Raw genomic sequence first — 19,886 nt, forward strand, 5'->3', positions numbered from 1 at the left:
GACTCAGATCCACCTGCCTCTGCCTTCTGAGTGCTGGGATTAAAGGCATGCCCACCAACCCCGGACACTGTTTTTGATTTTTGTCTCACATACATACTACTACTACTATGAATAACAGTGCAGAGATCTCTGTGTGTCTAATTTTTCATTCTTCTGCGATCCATAGTCAGGGATATTACAGACTGCCCCCCAATTGGTGATGGCATTTGTAACTTTTAGATGTGAAACCCAAGAGATATTCAATTAGAAATTGAACCTAGGACCTTGAATGTGATTTCTTCCTGGTCCAGTAATATACATTATGGTCCCCCTTTGGGACATTGGGCAGCGGTAGTAGTCACAAAGGGAACAGCTGACACTGCAGTATGCCATGCTGCTAACTGAGGACATGTCTTTGATTTGCTGAGCAACTCAATGCCTTTCCAACTTGAAATCTCTTAACTTACCTTGGCATGGGACCCCAGTATAAAACAAGAAGTACCTGTAACTACTGGGGCACACCTAACAGTTTTTATTATTTCAAGAGAATCTACCAAACAGGCCAGTGAGATGGCTCGGCAGTTAGAGGCACTTGCCATGCAAGCCCAGTGACCTAAGTTCAATCCCCGGGACCCACATAAAGGTGGAAGAGAGAGCCGACTCCACAAGAGTTGTGCTCTGACTACTGCGTGCATGAGTGCCTGCCCCCTCCCCGCCGCCACTAATGATAAATACTAAACTAAAGCTATGATCCACAAAAGCGTTTTTTAGAGTGGGAGCCTACGCACACCCCACGGCTGCAGCAGAGCCAGTTTCTCCTGTGTCTGGAAGCTGCCGAGGACCTTGCGGCATGATTTTGGGGTTGCTCTAAATAGTGTGGAGTAAGAGCACATTAGCCCCAGGAGTGTGCTGTTGACTGCTTCTGTGATAGATGGACACCCCAGCTTTTAGACACACAAAAGAAAGACCGTGATTGTTTTAGAATCCCATCCTCCATCAAGATCCAGCCTTCACCTCTTCAAGTGACTCTGTGCCCGTTGAAAACTCAGGACTCGGGCTGGAGAGATGGCTCAGCAGTTAAGAGCAACGACTGTTCTTCCAGAGGTCCTGAGTTCAATTCCCAGCAACCACATGGTGGCTCACAACCATCCATAATGGGGTCTGATGCTCTCTGATGCCCTCTTCTGGTGTGTCTGAAGAGAGCAATGGTGTGTACTCATATTAAATAAATAAATAAATGAATGAATGAATGAATAAATAAATAAATAAATAAATAAACAAACAAATAAATAAATCTTTAAGAAGAAGAAAAAAGAAAGAAAGAAAACTCAAAACTCTAAGCCTTCCGTCCCAGGAAGACATCAGACTTTGGGCAGTACCTTAAAGACTGAACTGGCTCCGGGGATGGGGGTGGGGCACAGACAGCTGCTCTGGACATATTTGGTGGAGTTCAGTGTGTAAACAGAGCTATGGTCTGGGCAGAATTAAGAATGGAGAATTAAGGACTCTGACCCCTAGGTGAGCTAATTCCACAGAAGCCCTGGCTTGGGGGCTCCTGCTTTCCCCTTCCTCCGTTCCTCTTTCTTGGGCACAGACTCACCACCGAACACAGGTGGTGGCCTTTACAATGGGCACCCACTGTGCTGCCACAGAGAAGTTACCTCCCAAACCCTAGGGCTGCAGCACACAGGAAGGCTACTACTACTGTTGTCATGGGCCCCAACTCACCCAGGCCAAAATGTGCCACAGGCTCCATTTCACACAGGTAGCCGGAACCCCCATCAATGATCCGTAGGTGCGCCCCACTCTTCTTGGTGTAGAGTACAACCTTGGCGCCCCTGGCAAAGGCCCCGAACCGGGTGCGAGGTACCACACGCAACCAGTTGTTGCTGAAGCCCTGGAGGGAGGAAGGTGGCAGGCATCAGCCAGGGTGGCATAGAGCCGGGAGGTAGGAATGCTGGGAGAGAGGGAGGGGAGGAGGAAGGGGATGAGGAGACAGGGAAGAGGGAGAACGGGTGGAAAAGGAGAGGCGCAGAAGAGAAAAAAGAAGAGGAACATGGGCAAAGCTTGCTTCAGGGAGGAGGGAAAGAGCCAAGAGACTGTGGGCCAAGGTTTGGGGCCAAGAAGTTCCTGTGGCAGATGGCAGAGGGCTGAGCAAGGAATTCTCCCGGAAGTGGTCCTTCTGGCAAGGGGTTCTCCCGGAAGTGGTCCTTCCTGCTGGGAACTTAGGTGTTTCCAGGTACTAGGTTCTCTATCATGTTGGCCAGTGAGCCCCGGGTTCCTGTGCCCTAACGCACACATGGGTCCCTGGGAGCACAACCAGGCTGGGAGCTAAAGGGCCTGAGGTCAGTGCATACCTGATTTCCCCGGAAGACAGACAGTGGCTGAGCCATGGACTCTCCATGTGACAAGATGAGATCCAGCATCCCATCACCATCGAAGTCGGTCACTACGCCCCCTACAAACAACGAGAGTTCCCCTCTGGCCATCAGCATCTGGACTTAGGGGAAGAGGGGCACCCAGGTGTGTTGACAATAGACAACCATGAGTATGAGAGGCAGACAGCACAGTGCTGGGGCAGGAATGGGGCTGCAGGCTCGGTTTCTCTCCTGTCCATCATCCAGGAATCCACTGACAGACTTCCCTTCCTCCCCCTGAATTTTCTTTGGGGGGGGGATGGGTACAAGTTACTTCTGGCTTCTCCTGTGCTTTGAATGATATACTTCTTTATTTACATAGTGGTTGTTTTTGTTTTTTGTTTGCTTTATTTTGTTTTCAACATCTGCAATGTTTGTATAGGCATGGTCTCTTTTTGGTCTTCTTTACAACCCAAAGAGGTGAGAAAGGCAGACACTCCCATCTTGTGGAAGTCAAAATCCAGAAAGTAGAGCAGCCACACACGCACAGTCTGCGTCAAGTGCCCTTTGTCTGACAATGAGATGGTTGCTAGCAGGGAAAGGGTCAGACACGGGATGCCTGCCAGGGAGCAGAGGGGGCACATCCCTCAGCCCTCCCATCTCTATACAAGGCCTGGCTGGAGAAACTACAGCTGCCCACAGATCCTGCCCCTCCCCCGCAGCCCTGAGGATGGCGGTGGTCTCCTGCCTCTTGCCTCTGGGCCCAGGACTCTCCTCCATCCTCACTTGGGACAAGATCCAGCAGCCTGACTTCTTGCTCTTCCCTCCCAACTGCTGAGCTGGGGGGAAGCGCTACAGCCTTCAGGTGTCTTACCTGTACCCCGGCCCTCAGGCTCTAGGGCGTCACCAGGATTGAGCTCCTCGATGAGAGGGTCCCCGTGCTCCCTGCGGATGACACTGTAGAAAGGATAGAGTTGTTCCAACATGGCCACCGTGGGCTCCCTAGACCCACTGGCCCAATCGCTCCGATCCGAACGGCCCCAACACTGTGCGCCCCGGAAGCCCGTGGAATTTCTCTCTGCCTTCGTGCTATGGCAGGTCTCTTCTTGCGTTTTAATTTATGTTGGTAAACATTGATTTTTCCTTCTCTAATAGATGAATTATAGACAGCTTGGGGAGGGGCAGGTGATGGATGGAGAAAGGGCAGAGGCACAGCTACCTTCAACTGACCTTCATGCTCCCCCAAAGGATGCTGGGTTCCATAGCTCTGGATGTTACCCGGGGTTCAACCCCATGCAGCTTGTCCTTCCTCAGCCCACTCCCCCTCCACCTACTGGCTGTCCAGCCACAAGCCATCCAGGATGGCTCTTCTTTTATCTCTCTCCTGGCTCTTATCACTTTCTGCCCGTGTTAACTCTACTTGGGGCATCTTATCTCTCAGGCTTCTCTGTGCGCTTGCTGCAGGTTGGGGCCTCGTACAATTCATCTTTGCTTCTCCCACAACATCGAACACAGGGTCTAGATGCCAAGCAAGCTCCAAGCAATCACATGTGTGTGGGATACCAGGGTGAATTTCGGAGGCAAACAGAACAGGGAAGGTCCCTTTGGGTCGTGGGATTCCCTCTGTGTATTCGGAATACTCAGTCTTGTCCGAGACTGGTCCTCTTGTCTGGCTGTCTCTACATGAAGTGAGCAATGTGTGGTCTACGGTGGTAAAAGCTTCCCTCTGCAGCTTCTTTCACTGGTTAAACCCTGTAGCTGTGGATCCTCTGCCCTGGCTGGGGCAGGAGGAACTTGTTTTCCTCTCCCTATCATACTGTCTGCTCACACCACAGAGGGGGTCTCTGTAGGAGCTAGAGCCTGTGGTTAGTGGATGCAGAGCACTGCAGAATTTCAGGGTTATACAGATGCCCACGATGCATCTTCCATTCACCTAGGGCATCAGGCTGAACACTGTGTGCGGATGGCATACAGGGTACCTGGGCAGGGTGCTGTGCTTAAGTACACATGCGCATGTGCACATCTGCTAGAGGTGTGACCCTTCAGCTTATTGGCAAACCCTCTCCTTTTGACCATCTGTGTGCTACAGGCTTTGGTGCAGATCAGCAGAGATAAAGGGTGAGAAGGGGGTCAGGGGAGGGTCAGTCTGGCACATCAGCTGGTTGCTCTGATGGACTAGAGATGCGGGGAGGCTTGGGGTGGGCACGGAAAATTTCACAAGGCCAGGAAGTAGTGGAGGGAGACTTGAGAACAGACCAGAGGTATTTAGATGTGGGAGGCAGCTCACATGGTAGTAGGCCTGGGAGAGTCCTTGCTTGCGTGGTCATCACAGGCTCGTGTCACTGGGGCTTGGTTTGGGTGTTACACTCCCTGAAGCAGCACTAAAGGACCACGAGGCTTTGGGTCCTCAGTGGCATGTGGCAGGAGAGACACTGAGCTCTAGGGGCTAGTCTTTCAGTGATGGCAACAAAGTGGCACAGTATGGGGCAAGTGGGGGTTAAACTTCCAAGCTGCCAGTGGAACAGCAGTTCCAGCTGGAACTCCTCAGCTGTGTGCTCAGGACCCAGCCATCTGCCTCAGGGACTTGGGGTGCAGCCGTATACCTAGGTGGCTTCTGTTGCCCCTGAGTAGAAGCCGACTTGCCCCAGGGTGCGACCATGTGGTGACTGATAGCCCAGCATGGGAGACTGCGAGGCTGTAGTGGGCCAGGAAGTGGACAGGCAGAGAGGTAGCCGGGGTTCTTAGGTCACAGAACTAGAGCCCTAGACAAGTCGGTGCTCAGGGCCCCAACAAGTGACACTTTATTAGCCAGAGAAGGAAAGCAGCATCTCTGTTAACGAGCAATTGATCTTCTGCAATTAATCTAGAAGTTGTGAATAAGCTTTTTGCAAGGCACCTAATTAGTAAATCTGGTGCCTTCAGGGGGTGATTACATCCAGTCGGGATTGATGCTTGGTTAATAATTATATTTTAAAACATGCTTAGTCACAGCTTGTGCCTTTTATTAATAGTCGAGCCCCCCTCCGAGAGAGGGAAAAGAGGCTTGGAAGGCCATGCAGGTGACCTGACCCATTTCCTGGCTCCAACACCCTTGTTCCATCTCCCAACCTAAGGCGTCTTAGTGACATCATAGACCCCGTGAAGTGTCCATGCTGTGCTTTTCAAGCATCCGTGTGGAAGAATGGCTGTGTGCCCACTGTTCTCGCTAGGCATCTCGACTCCTGGGCCTCAACCCTCGAGATCTGACCTAGAGATCTGAGATGGGCAAGCGCATTGGGTGATCCCTCCAGTCCCTGGGATGCGCAGATGTTTGAGGACTCAGATTTCCTCTTCAATCTCTACCATTAACCGTCAATTCCAGCATTCCCCAAGATGCTCTGATGAGCAGCCCTCCTCTGAGAGATGTGTCCTGTGGCCAAATCTATTTGGAACACTCCATCTGTCCATCTTTCAGAAAGTTGAAATACTCTGAGGTTCTACTATAGGTTCTCAGAAGTCTGCAGTAAATAAGTCAGACCCTCTTTGTTTAACCCAGGTTTACACAACAGAGGATCCTGGAAGCCTTTCTGTGGCTGTTGGGGTTCTTTCATGTGGGGGTGGAGCTTTGGGCCTATCTGGACCATGGTCTTCTCTGCTCATTCTCAGCCTCAGCTGGGGCTGATGCTTTCCTGGGACTCTTCCTCTATCTTGCTTGGTCTCTGTACTCCTCTCTCTTAATCAAGGACCATCCCACCATCCTCCTTCCCCTTTCCCTCCCCTCCCCCACTCCCGCAGCACAACCTCCCTGACCCTTGGAATCCTGCCTTCCAATTTTCTACCCGCCAATGGCCTGGGTTTGGTACCGGAAGAGGCGATTGGCTGAGGAGCTTCTGTAGGCAATGTTGTTGAAGAAGACTTCCAGTTCCTGGTCATTGTCAAAGTCGGCAGCAATGACAGTCCGGACAGGGGAGGGCGTGGAGAACTTGGGCGAAGCAATGTCCTGGAGGAGAGAGTGCCAAGGGTCAGAAGACAGGAGGGTAGCGATGAGCAAGAAACCACACCCATCTCTTGTACATTCCCTCTGTCATGACCTGGAGTGGTAGCCCTTGGGGAGTCACACACAGTTCACACTGCCTGCAGAACATGGAGGGCAGAGCAACAACAGCCGTGGTTCACACAGGAGCTCAGAGCTGGGTCTAGATCCAGATCACACTTAACCCTCCTGCCAGTTCCCTGAGCAGCCTGGTGTCAGCATTCCACTTTACAGATGGGATAACTGAGGCTTGAAGAAGAAGGAGGATTATTGAAGATGGGCCCAGAGCCACAGCTCCAGATTGTAGATTTGGACCAGGCACATTTCCTTCTCAAGTGCAGAACCGGAAGCCAGGACAGCACCAGGAACTACCTGCTTCTGAGTCTAGGCTCTAGCACTGGCTCGCTGCTCGACCCTTGGGGTAGATCTCACTGTGGATAGCAGCAGGCTACACTGTGAGGCCCACATGGCAGGTGTGTGGCCATCTTGGAGTGGCTAGGAGACAGCTCCCTGGCGATCTGTGTTGCCTCATCCCTCTCACCAGCCCCATGGAAAGCCAGAGCATCCTTTAGCTTCGTCTTCCACTGCTTCTGTTCCCTCATTATGTTTCCTGGGAGCCTTAGGGTTTTATTTGAGACATGACTTGGAGAGGTGTCATTATCACTTAATACCTGCCCAGGACTTCCAGGGAGACTCTGGACCCAAGACAGCCAAGCTAGGAATCTTCCCCAGACGTTCTGGCTGTCTGGGGAGGTCTGGCTGGTCCTAAGTGTGGGATTTGCCTCTGAAAGAGATGAAGAGCTGTGCAGGTAGTCTTTTGTTTCTGAGCAGAATACTCCCATTGTGGGTAGGGGGTCCCTTGTAGAAACTCAGTGGCTGTTCAGATTGCACTGCCTAATTGAAGAGAGCTGGGAAGGGCTGAGCTGTTCTCTGGGAACCCCTGCCCTTGAGTCAGGCCCCGCGCTTGCATCCGACCCTGCCTCCTTCTCTCTCTGTGGTGTGCTTTGGAACCATTGGAAGGAGCTTTCTTGGCCCAGCTGCAGGGATGCTTGCTCCTGGAGGCAGGGGAGGGTGACAGTCCTCATCAGCACTGTAATGAGGTTGATTAAGAGCCTGGCTGGCTGGTCAGGGTGGGCTGAGCAGGGTCTTCAGAGCCGGGGAACAAGGAGACCTGAGGATCTCTAACTCATTACTGCTCCATCGATCCTGTAAAAATGGAAACTTACACAGCCCCCCTGGGGTTGCCCCTCTGCATGCCTGGGCTTCGAGATAATCTATGTAAAGCTTTTATCAGGGATCCTGGCACGTGAGTGGCACGTGATACGTGGGACATTTGTTATTATTGTTATGGTGCTGGGCGCTCTGTGGAGGGGCCTCAGAAGGCTAGCGTGTTCTCTAACCTCAGCACAGGACATCTGGAGCCAGGTGACTCTGTAGAGTGGGGGCTGTCCTGTGCATTGTGAGATGTCTGCAGCAGCCGCTCTGCCTTTTGTCCTTTCCCAGTCAAAATGCTCCTAGACTTTGTCAGATCTCCTGAGGGCAGGGAGGGCCGAATCATTTCTGGGTCAGAATGCCTGATAAAGAAGGAACTCACCCAGAACCCTGGGATCAATGCCCTGAGTTCGAGACAAGCATCCTCCTCTCCAGAAGGCCTGGAGCCTCAGCAGGGAAGGGAGCATCGAGACAGATGTGGGTGGGGCCTCTTCAGTATCTCATAGACTTTGGCAATTCTCTGCATTCACAAAACTGGGAATACCATAACTTCTCATTTCCTGTTTATTGATATTATTTACCAAGTCCCAAGTATTTCAAGAGTAGCCTAGCCTCTTGATATCAGCTTCATCAAATCTATACTCTGTCCTATGCTGAATAAGTCCCAGACTCAAGCTTGGTACTGCCACCCAGCAGTCCTGGGAGAGAATAACTGTCATTACGTTCTGCCGACAGCTCCCTAGGTGGACAAGGCTGTGTGTGTTTATCCTATCCTTTATTTGATCTTGGCGACGTCTTGGGAGCTTCCTGGCCTCAGCTAATCTCCTGTCTCATCATTCGACCCTGGGTCTGAAGCTCAGTTGGAAGGCCCAGTTAGACTCTGCAGGTGGCATGTCCCTGGAGCCCCGAGGAACAGTGGTTACCAATGACAGGATTCCTGTTGGCTACCTTGGAGGATTCTCTTCCTCTCTGGACACTGCTTTCTGCCCTGGGCCTGAGACTGCCCAGAGCTGGTGCACCTGGATCCCTGCATGTTGCCTTCCTTGAGATCCCACCCCTAGTTCTCAAGAACTCCAAGGTCTCCTGGGCTTATCAGGAGGCACAGGGCAGGCTCCATCTCTCATGGTCCGCCTAAACACCGTGCAGGGCCTGGCTGCTCTTACCCGAAACCGGACCTTCCCGTGAGCACTCATCTGTAGATAGAGGCGATGTGGGCCGTTCCAGTTGCCATAGACGATGTCTACTTTGCCGTCACGGTTGAAATCTGCCAGGGCCACACCTCGGCCATGCTGATGAGGGTCGTCTACGCCTGCAGAGGAGAGGAAGGAGTTTCAGGGTGCTATCCCTTGCATGTTCCATAAACATTCACCTCCAGCAACAAGAGAAGGTGACATTTATACAGTTCTTGTTTTCCCAGGAAGATGGGGGTGGGGTGGGGTGGGGTGGGGTGGACAATTACATCTTAGATGTTCTCATAGGGGCAGGAAGTAGCAGAGTCATCTACCCACATGCTACCTGGACTCATCTCAGGGTAGTACGGCCCAGGAGAAGTAGAGTGTGGGCATTCTTGGGGACCAAAGCCTTTCCCAGCTCTGACGCAAGGCCACAGAGAGACATTACTCTGATCCCATCCCTCTTTGATGAACTCTCTCAAGGGTTCACCAGTGCCTTGGGTCAAGTTCAAATTTGTGCCTGGGGATCACTGTGCCTCGTATTGAGACTTCTTTGTGTTTTACTGTCTTCTTGACTTACTGGGCTCTGACCACCACAGTCCTTCCATCCTTTAAGTGAACCAAGTTCTTCCTACATTCCGGATCTTTGTGCTACCTGGTGTCTCCTCTCCAGATGCCTTCCTGGCCTCTGGAAACTTAACCCCTTAAAGAAGCCTTTCAAGACCTATGCATACAAAGCAGCCCACAAAATAAACCAGGTTCAAGAAAACAAATGTGATGTGTGTGTGTGTGTGTGTGTGTGTGTGTGTGTGTGTGTGTAAGACAGGGTTTCTCTGTACAACCCTGGCTGTCCTGGAACTCACTCTGTAGACAAGGCTGGCTCCAAACTCTCAGAGATTCTCCTGCCTCTGTTTCTGTCTCCCAAGTGCTGGGATTAAGGACATGTGCCAATGCTGCCTGGCAATGTGTTTTCTTGAATAAGTGGACTCCAGGTTTAAATTCACACACACATGCATGCACACACACACACACACACACACACACACACACACACACACACACATACAGACATGCACACGCGTGAGCACATGCACAAAGACACATATACACAGACATAAAACTTGGCGTGAAAGTTGGAAGAGGGCTATGAAGGAAGAGGCCTGAAGGTGCAGGGGGAAGAGACTAAGAAAAGGCACTCGGGTATCTGTGACATGAAAGCAGATCGGGGAACTGTTTGAAAAAGGAAGTGACAGAACAGCAGGAAGGGTGACAGGAGGCAGGGAGGAGGTGACTACGACCAAAGCATGACACATGCTTGAAGACGTCACAATAAAACTCAGTATTTTCTATAACTAGATGAATTAATAAAAAGAAAAAAAATGCAGCCCCCTAAAGCAGCCCCTCCCACCTGCCCCTCATCGTTCTAATCTTTCCCTTCCTGGTGCTGGTCAGGAAGGGAAAGATTAGAACGATGCCCTTTGGGGGGGTCTCTTGGCTTGGGGTCCTGTCTCTCCATCTGCCCCGCTCTCTTGAGGTCAGCCACGCCCCGTGGTTCCTGTGTGCTGCAGGTCTACCTCTGTGCCTGTGGCTGCACGGCAGCATTCAGTCAATACTTGCTGAATGAATGAAGAGACATAAATAATTTGACAGCAGGCAAGCTGGGGATGCTGGTGACACCAAAGGAAATGCAGCAACCATGACAGAGAACCCGCAGCCGGGCCTGTGAGAGCAGGAAGTGCCCCGCCCCCCACTTTCACCATCAGAGCTGAGGTCTCTGCTGCTGGCCTAGGCTCAGGGCTAAGCAAAGATGACACTTTCAGAGGATAAGCAGCTGCAGGTTGCCCTTGGGTATAGGGTGGTAGACCAACAGAATGGAGGTGAGATGAAACAGAGAGTCGAAGATCCTGAGGACAAAGTCTGGAGAAGGCAGGGGTGGGGGTTCTGAGGACCTTGGAGGTGTTCTCATGGAGAAGGGAGGCCTGGGGCTGAGTACCCAGAGACTCAGTTCAGGGGGATGGCATTGCAAGGGACTGGGAGCAGCCTTCGGTCCCTGGGACTGACATTCCATTAATTCTCTGCAAACTCTCTTGCCTAAGCAGAGGTTGGTGGCCTTCTGGGCTGGCCCATCTCTCTCCTATCTGTGAGGCACCTTGACAAGGAACGGGTTCCTCTTCTGGGGACTAAGCCGTGCCAGGCTGCATTTCCTAGCGGCATCTGTTTGGGTGATGAATGCCCCCTTGACATGTCTTGTTAAACCCCTGCAATCACTCTGACTTTCAATTATGGGACTCGCACCTTGCATCTCCTCCTGCCTGATACCTTTTCCCACTCCAACGTGTTCGCTCACCTCTGCTTCCATCTCCTTAACACCTTATCAAATCCTCCCGGTTCCCCGTGCTGCCTCCTCCTCTTCAGCCTGTGAGATTTCTCAGTGGCAGCAAGCCGGTATACTGCTGGAGCATAGCCCGGGTGGGGGATGGGCACGGAGGGCAGGCCAGACGACCACACCCCTACTCTTCCAGGGGAGGAGACACTGGGCCAAGGGTGACAGGCAACCAGCTGGGATAGGCAGTGTTTCAGCTGGGGTGGGAGGTCAGGAGTGTCACATGTGGAGACGCCTGAGCAGGAAGCTGGAGGGGAAGGTACTCTTACTTTGAAGAGAAGGGATGGGCTCACACTTGGGGCTTAGATTCTGCTGTCTGGAGAGCTGGTGGGTTCAGACCCTTAGTCAGCCCTTGCTGCGGCTCCAAGGAGGACGTGCATTAAAGCCTCCATTCATTCTTAGAATGGGAGGAAATGGGAGATGAGGAAGGGGCTGAAGGGCACACACATATCCACAGCCTTTGATTAAAGTATTCATTCTGCCATCACCTGGGTGCCAGTGGCAGACAGTATAAGATCCCAGTCCTTGTAGAGCACACAGGCTGGTCATGTGGGCAATGTAGAAACCTGAATGAGAGGAACATGCTAGGGGCAGAGGAAACACAGAGAAGGAAGAAAGAATGTCTGCCAGGTGCCACAGAGGGTGTCAGCAAGTGCTTCTCAGAGGTGACACTGACCACAGTGTTGACTGGCATGTGGAAGTTCTACTGACAGAGAAGAGGGAGGGCAGCCCAGCAGAAGGAATGACCCATGCAAAGGTCCTGAGGCTGATGGGAGGGAGGCAGGGATGGGAGCTGAGCCGGAAGCCCTGGTGACGGCTTGGTTTGCATTTTATCCTGCTTCTTAGTATGGCTGTTCACGTAGTCATTTGTTTCTAGAGTGTTAGCTCCTTTCTTAAATGAGGGGAGGTCTTCAGCCTTCCTCAGGTCAGGGTTCCCAGCTCCTAACACAAGCTAGACACTTAGCAAAGCTTAATGACATGGTTGTTTAATTAGCTGGGCATTGTGGTGAACGCAGGAGATAGAGGCAAGCTGATCTCTGTAAGTTCGAGGCTAGCCTGGGGTACAGAGTAAGTTACAGGACAGCCAGGGCTTCAGAGAGAAACCATGTATCAAAAAATCAAAACCAAACTAGCCAACCAACCAACCAACCAACCAAATAAACAAACAGACAAGACCAAACTAATTTAACAATGACTGGTCTACTCTGAGGTCCACACGATGAAAAGGATCCCATGAAATCAGAGGCTGGACAGCCCAGATACCTAGGATAGGAAAATAACAAAGAACATAATTCCTAGTGATACTCTACTCTACTCATAGATGGGTGCCGGCCCAATCATTATCAAGGAGTCTTATTCTAGTAGCTGATGGGAGCAGAAGCAGAGATCTACAGCCAAACACTAGGAGGGTGGGAGGGACAGATGGAGGGAGGGAGGGGAACTGTGGGTGTGATGTATTGTATGAGAGAAAAATAAAAAAGGAGATGGTTATTGAATTAAACTGAATGTTTATGATAATCGAGGGAGATGTATCAGAGGGTCAAGGTGCCCCACTGCCTGTTGATCTGAGTTTGAGCCCCGAGAGCCACACAGTAGAGGGAGAGAACTGGCTTTTGCAAGTTGTCCTCAGACCTCCACTTGAGTGCCACAGCATGCACACATCCTCACATGTACACACAGTACAATGAAAGAAAGAAAGAAAGAAAGAAAGAAAGAAAGAAAGAAAGAAAGAAAGAAAGAAAGGAAAATAAATGGGGCAAGGCCAAGCTGAGGGGGGAGAGGCCAAGCCGAGGGGAGAGTTTCAAGGGGAATTTGTGCTAGCAAACAAAAGCAGACTCAGAGGTTCACAGGCCAACGCCAGCTCTGGGCATAGGGCACGCCTGGCACTGGAGCCTCCCTGCCCCATCACCAAACACCCTGGTGGCTTGAGGATAGCAGAGAAACCCAGTGGGCCCGGGGACCTCAGGGGCACAGGGAAGGTTCGCATCTACTCACCGGCACTGGCCGCAGTATCCACAAAGGTACCGTTGCCTTGGTTGTGGAAGAGGAAGTTGGGCCCGTTCTCGTTGTCACAGAAGATATCTGAGGCACTGCTGCTGAGAATGGGGCCTACGCTGACACCCCGGCCCGCTAGGAGAAGAGGAGCACCCACAGTGAATGCCTGGTGCCCACCCACAGTGAGTGCCTGGTGCCCAGACCAGCCGAGGCACCAGATAAATTACTCTAAGGAAACAATTCAGAGAGACCTCAGGGACCTGACCTTTGGGAGGCTTCCAACTGAGCTGGATCTCAGCTCCCAGTCTCCATAACTCTGATCCCATTGAGGCCAGAGAGGAGCTAGATAGGACCACTTTGTGCCAATGGCTTCATTCCATGCCCCAGGAACACAGGGTGTGTGGTCATCATGCATACCAGATGAACCACAACATCTCCCAAACCAGCTCCATCCCGCTGTGAGGCACAGGCAGTTCAGGACCCTTAACAGTGCCCCACTCCCCCAGCAAGCCCCCAAACACACCTGTCAGAACCTATGCCTGTGTTTTTGGTTAAGAGTCTGTGGAAGTCAGCTCTACCTGCAGGCTCTGACAGGCTGTGGGTTCCAGCTGTAGGCCCAATGTTTATTTGGCCTTGGCTGATGTACTAAGCAGTTTTGTCCATTGATAGTGAACTGGCTGAACAGATTATGGTGTATCCGTATAGTGGAACATTTTAGTGCAGCCACTAAAAGGACTATGTAGATCCATATGTATTGACTTGGAGGAGTGCCTGTGATGGGAAGAAGAAGGAGGAGAAGGAGAAGGAGAAGGAGAAGGAGAAGGAGAAGGAGAAGGAGAAGGAGAAGGAGAAGGAGAGGAGGAGGAGGAGGAGGAGGAGAGGAGAAGAAGAAGAAGAAGAAGAAGAAGAAGAAGAAGAAGAAGAAGAAGAAGAAGAAGAAGAAGAAAAGAAGAAGAAGAAGAGCAACTTGGCAAGTTAACAGTTCTTTGTGATCTTACATTTATTTAGAAAAAGGATGAGAAAACTCTTAGCACTCCAGAATATACAGGTGTGTATAAGCTAGTTTGAATTTGGAGAAAAGTGAAGACGTCTACACTGACTAGCTGGACCAGGAAGAACTAGGGAAAAGGAGAGAGATGGTAATTGGTCCTTTCTTGAATGTTTCCTGTTGTTTGGCTTGTAGCAACAACTCTTGCTTTTGTAGTCTGAGAGTGCAAAATTCAATAGGGTATTCACATTAAAAAGAAAAAGAAAAAACCAACAACACCACAAATCAAGCCAGCTCTATGTTAGGCTTTGGGGACTAACATCAATGTTGAGCTCCTGATATGCAGAAGTCCAACCTTAGTGCACCCCGAACACAAAGCCTTCGAACTCAGTGGGCTTCAAAGACAGCATCTGCTTCCTGGACCTCACCTGCTTCCTGGAAAAACCACCCACATCTAGGAAGCCTCACCAGCCACGGGCCCTGGATGCTGGCAATTGTTAAGATACCCCACAAAGAACTAATGCAGATTCTCACAAGCTGCTGGAGTACAATTTGTTCCCTATTGAGCGTCAGTTTCTTCTGTTAAATGGGGGCTTTTCTGACCTGCCCTTTCTGTCGCAGCCCTTATAAAAATCAAATGAGAAATGATGATGGCTTACAAGCATCCAACAAGAGGGAGCTGAAAACGAATCCCTAATCACAGTTGGAGGATATTAGTACAACCACAAAGCAGTGTGGCATACCCTCAGAAAAATAAAAATGGAACTTCCATATAACATGGCAAATTTGCTGCTGGGCATACATTCTCCAAAGGAAATGAAGGCAGTAGGTTCTAGAGTTTCTGCACTCCTGTGTTCACTATAGCAAGATTCGTGAGTGCCAATATGAATCTACCCTCAATGTCCATCAGAAGACCGAAAAAAGAAACTGTGGTAATGTTTGTTATCCAGCCTGGAGGACAACGTGCCAAGCGGAGATGAGACACACATACAGGAATCCCTAAGGTGCGGAGTTCAAGCTACAGAAGCAGGGCACAGGGTGGAGTTACCAGGGTCTGGTGAGAGGAGAAGATGGGAAGGGAACAGTTAAAGAGGGGGAGCTAAGTCAGAGAGACTATTATATAGTATGGTGACTACAGTTAACAAGCACTTGCTGTCCTTGCTACTTATGATGGTGGGTCGTGAGTGACCTCCCACAAGTGGAGAGTGATGCATGTTAGTTCAAGCCAGCTACTCCACAAGGAATAAGTATTTCAGGACATCACGTTGTGGATGATAAATATGGAGTTTTCAGAAGTCAATTTTTAAAAACTGAGGTGAGACCCATGGAGGCTCTGTGAAGCCTACAGCCTTGCTGTGCAGCCTGGCCTGTGGAGCCTCTGCTGTGGCTTCTCAGAGATGCAAAGACTCAGGCCCTGTGGAGTTCTGCATCTCATAACACCACTGTGTGGTTTGTACGCCCCCTAAAGGATGAGGCATATTACTCTAAGGAACTAGCTATGATGACAAAAGGAAACTGGGAGGGGGTGGAGTTTTTAAGTAAACGAGAACTGGAGAACTCTGGAAGAGCCATGTGGTAATGGCTAGGCCCATGGCCATCAAGGGAAGTGACTGAGCTCATCTGAGGAAAGGGTTCTTGGGTGTCCATGGTCCTTCACCCTGCAAGATGCTCCCTGAAGAATTGTGGGGCTTTGTTCCCGATGTGAAGGGAGCTGGGACAGGGGCCCCAAAACGACTTCACCGCTTTCAGTACTCTGACTAGACTTCTTGCTGATGACTTCTAGGCTTCTTCTCACGGATTTGCTTTTCCCAGGTACTCAGTTTGTCTCCAAGGAGAGTCCAGTCTCAGGAAAATGAGCAGCCAACTCCCCATTCCCTCTGAGGATCCTGCTCCCAGGAGGGGTCTCACAGAACATGAAGGCTGTGGAGTCGGGTGATGCCAGTGGAAAGGATGCTGAGACAGGACCGGGCATCATCCCTGCCTGTTAAAAAGCGGGTCTAGCAGCAGCTGTCCCTGCCCTGGCTACTGCCAGACTCCAGCCTAGGGGAAGGCTTCCAGGAGATTCCAGGTGGGACTCAGGACCTGCCACCATGCAACCCAGTCCTCCCTTCTCTGTGGCATCCTCCAGTTTCCTCTGCCTCTGGCACCCAAGCTGTGACACATTCCCTTCATTTTCTACAAAGCAGGTTATTTCCCTTTTGGACAAATTTCTAAATCTTTCTAATTAACTAATTGGGTTGGGTTGAAGCCTTGCACCATTTGTAACCTGTAATTACTAGAAAATTGCCATGGTAACCACACTACTAATTAGCAGCAATTTATTGCCATAGCAACCGGACCATAACAGAGATGTTACCCACAACTCCTTCTTGGCAAGTTGGCCACGCATTTGGGGAGCAGGTGAGTCCACAGTCAGAGAGCCAGCCTTTTGGGGCTCATTTCCAGAAACCTTAGGATATGGTCCAAACCAGGGTCTAAGGCAAGTCAGCCAGGTGCTGTGCCCCTTGCTGATGCCATAAGATTAACTCTCGAAACCAACAGAAACATCCCATCATAACTGTATCCTTTCCGTCCTCCTCTTTGCCAGTCAGACAGAAGTAGCAGCATCTCTTCTCCCAGGACCCATCTCTGTTTTTCTTTCTGCTTTGTGACATCCATTTTCCCCCTCCTCTCCCTAGGCTCAGGGCTACCCAGACGGTTGCTGTTAGGGACATCTTTGTTTAGTCTTGGAGAACGACACCTTAATGAAGTTGACTCCACCCCTTTCAATGGATTCTTTACTGTCTGGAGCCAGCACCTTCTCTCAGAGACACACGGCTCCCCAGCTGAGCCTGCTGGGCTGTGCTGGTGAAAGGACTCGGGGTCACCTCATCCAGGGTTGAGCTGTGTGACCTTGGACATATCACTTAACCTTTCTAGGCTTCTGTTTTCTCATCTATGAAGTAAACTGGTAATAATAATAGCTCCTTCCCAGGGGTGTCATAAATATTAAGTGGGATGAATTTTGGAAGGTACCTTGGAAAATGTCAGGTGCCACACAGTCATTAGCTGGGACTATTTACCACCTGCTGAGTGAATAATATCACTTTATTTTTGCCCAGCACTTCAAGCTTCAAAGGCCCCTTTGTTATGCTGTTGGGCTTTGAATGTTTATCTCTCTCCCCATCCTTCCCAAGGACATGTGTCCACTCTGACAAGTCTGTCTGAGAGGCTGGGAGCTCCAGGGGGGTAGTGACCCCCTTTGGTCCCCACTTCCTCTGGCCACCTATCAGGCTTTCCTGTTTGTTCATTGGACCCAATTCCTATGGGGAACCCTTGGCTATTCTCAGTCCCCACATCTCTAGACCTCTGAGCCCCGATGCTTTGACAGTGGTCTCAAGTATGATTCTGGTACAAGGGGTCCACCTCCTGGCTCTCAGGGATGGGATGGAGAGGGAAGGGAGAGGCTATGGGTGGAGCATGCACTCAACTGCTCCAGCTATGGGTTGTTGACCCAGGCATGAAGCAGCAGACTGGGATCCAGGTTCCTAGGAAGGGCATCTGGGTTTTGTACAGGGCCATTGCCTCTCTCTGGCTTCAGGAACTTGGGAAGGTGTCCTCCGGGTATCATTCCTCTGCACTGCAAAATGCAGGGGATGGGGTAGGGTGGTGAGAAGGCCCTTGAGATTTTACTTTTCAACTTTTCAATTTTACTTTGAAACAGTTGGAAAATGTTTACAGTTCCTGCCCCACATCCTACTGTTCCTCATCAAAGGGGTACAGCCCTGTGACACTCTCCTGTGAGAATCTTGTAGAAAACACGGTTTTCGTGGACACCAAGGTCCATAGGCTGCCAAGAGCATCCAAGATATTATAAAGGAGTTGATCTAAGATGCTGGAAAATGCATGAGGTAAAGAGATGAGGTAGATGGAGAAGGGGCAACGGGTAAGGTGTTAACAGGGCCTCCCTCTCTACATTTGTTTCCTGCAGAATTCCAAATTGAGGTGCTGATGCTGTGTTGGTGGTGGGCAAGCCTGCTGATGTCGGCAAGGCTGGACCGTGAGACTACGTGGGTGCCGATACTGTGAGACAAGGACACTCCTGATCAGCTCAGGCCTCTCCAATCCCTTTTCCTAGAAGGTTTCCAATTTGCCACCAGAGGCTGTAGGAAGAAGGGCCCTTCCTCCTGGATCCACCCACCCTGCATCAAGGAGGCAAGCAGAAGCTGTGTGAGGCCAGAGCAGTCAAATGACTGGAAGAAAGAGTCTGGTGATTCTGTTCTGTGCGCTGGGCAAGGGTGCAGACATCTCACATTAAGTGTCCCGACACCCAGAGGTGTGTCTCGTCACCACCGCCTTCTTAGCCGAGAAATAACAAATTGCATATGTTTATCACATGCAACATGGTTTTGGGGAACGCATATGCTATGAAATGGCTAGAATGGGCTAATTAGCATATGCATGATCTCACATATTTATTATTTAAATTTCTCGAACACTTAGAATCTATCTTCTTGGCATGGCGCAAGAATATAATAGATTGTTATTAACTGCGGTCACTGTAGTGTACAATAGAACTCCTGAACGCACTTGTCCAGTGTAATGAAAGTGTTGTTTATTTTGTCAAATACGTCTTCGGTACCCTCCCGTTCCCTCTATTTTCCAGGTGAAGAAACTGAGGCTTACACGGCAGCAATCACAATTGGCAGGTGATAGGGTCTCAGCTCAAACGTTCACGCTGTTCCCACTGCTTGCCTCTCTAACACATCGACTCGGGTCTCCTCTCAACAGGGAGGGGACCGTACTGGCACCTTGTGATAGAGCCACTAGTGTCCTTTCTTTACAGTCTCTTGAGATCACTGGGGGAAATGTGTGTGAAAAGTAAAGTGTGAGTCTATCTAACATCTATGCACTTCAGAACCAGGACAGAACCCTGTGACAATCGTACACTGCACCCGACACTCCCTGGAAATGGCTCCTGTGTATCCTGGACTTTGGGAACCCCTCTGGGGACCCTCCTGGGGTTTCTGGACCTGGCTGAGGTACCTGTCTCTCTAGCCTTGTCTGGTCCTGGCTGCTAGTGCTGGCTGAGCTACAGCTATCTAGATGGCTGACACCCACCTGGAAACCTGAGAGGCTCCTCAGCCCCCACCCGGCAGACACCAGTCATTGCTGCTGATGGGGATCTGCCAGAAGGGCTCAGCTGGGCTTTGGGCCTCTCCGTCTCCTCCAATAATGACTTCCTATAAATCAGATCTGCCCTCCGCTTTGTTCCACACTGCTCCCAGCCAACAGCAGAACTCTCCACCCAACATCATAAATCCACCTCCATTTTCTTTCCAAATTTCCTTAAAGGCTTCTTTAATCACCACCTTGCAGCCTGGGCAGATGCTCCCTCAAAGGGGGTGTGGCCTGAGTGCAGAGGTCCTGGGAAAAGGGTAGGGCCTGGGAGAAGGAGGCCATGTGCAGAGGGAAGAAGGATGACGGTGACAGAAAGCTGCACTCCATTTGGGGAGGGGATAAAGATGCCCGCCTGCATAGTGCCTAGACGGGAAGACACAGACTTCATGCCTCCATGACAGATGGGCTGGCTCTCTCAGCTCCATCCTTGAGCTAGCTCAAGGCCCCAGGAGATGCCCAGCAGAGAAGCCTGGTGCCACTGTGTCAGAGCCATAGGCCCAGGCTATGGACTAGGCATCCCCATGTTATTTCCTTCTCCAAAACACTGTGAAGGTAGAATTTGTGTGGGGAGAGGTCATTGTCTTCTATGGCTGTCCAGGCCGGCGTAAGCCTGCTCCCTTTAGCCACT

General features: G+C 50.8%; 1 protein-coding gene and 1 long non-coding RNA gene across 14 annotated transcripts in view; one reads left to right on the forward strand and one right to left on the reverse strand.

The window, feature by feature from the left end:
* The window catches only part of Gm34347, a 37,562-nt gene extending 18,882 nt beyond the window's left edge, over positions 1–18,680 (forward strand). The window contains exons 2-3 of one of the 2 annotated variants that reach the window (XR_386718.4): positions 15,911–16,166; positions 18,069–18,680. This is a non-coding gene — a long non-coding RNA (predicted gene, 34347). Of the gene's footprint in view, positions 1–2,432; positions 2,503–15,910; positions 16,167–18,068 lie in introns of those variants that run through there. The other variant, XR_001782673.2, reaches the window with a different exon arrangement.
* Crtac1 (cartilage acidic protein 1) overlaps positions 1–19,886 on the reverse strand; it is a 149,932-nt gene that overhangs the window by 12,912 nt on the left and 117,134 nt on the right. For 11 of the 12 annotated variants that reach the window (NM_001356589.1, NM_145123.5, NM_001356588.1 and 8 more), the window contains exons 6-11: positions 13,111–13,245; positions 8,724–8,869; positions 6,179–6,315; positions 3,211–3,293; positions 2,337–2,437; positions 1,708–1,876 (exon numbers count right to left, since the gene is read on the reverse strand). In NM_001356589.1, the coding sequence (NP_001343518.1) occupies positions 1,708–1,876; positions 2,337–2,437; positions 3,211–3,293; positions 6,179–6,315; positions 8,724–8,869; positions 13,111–13,245 (771 nt within the window). Of the gene's footprint in view, positions 1–1,707; positions 1,877–2,336; positions 2,438–3,210; positions 3,294–6,178; positions 6,316–8,723; positions 8,870–11,079; positions 11,184–13,110; positions 13,246–19,886 lie in introns of those variants that run through there. The other variant, XM_030251094.1, reaches the window with a different exon arrangement.

The sequence above is a fragment of the Mus musculus genome, chromosome 19, assembly GCF_000001635.26.
Source record: "Mus musculus strain C57BL/6J chromosome 19, GRCm38.p6 C57BL/6J".
NCBI lineage: Eukaryota > Metazoa > Chordata > Mammalia > Rodentia > Muridae > Mus > Mus musculus.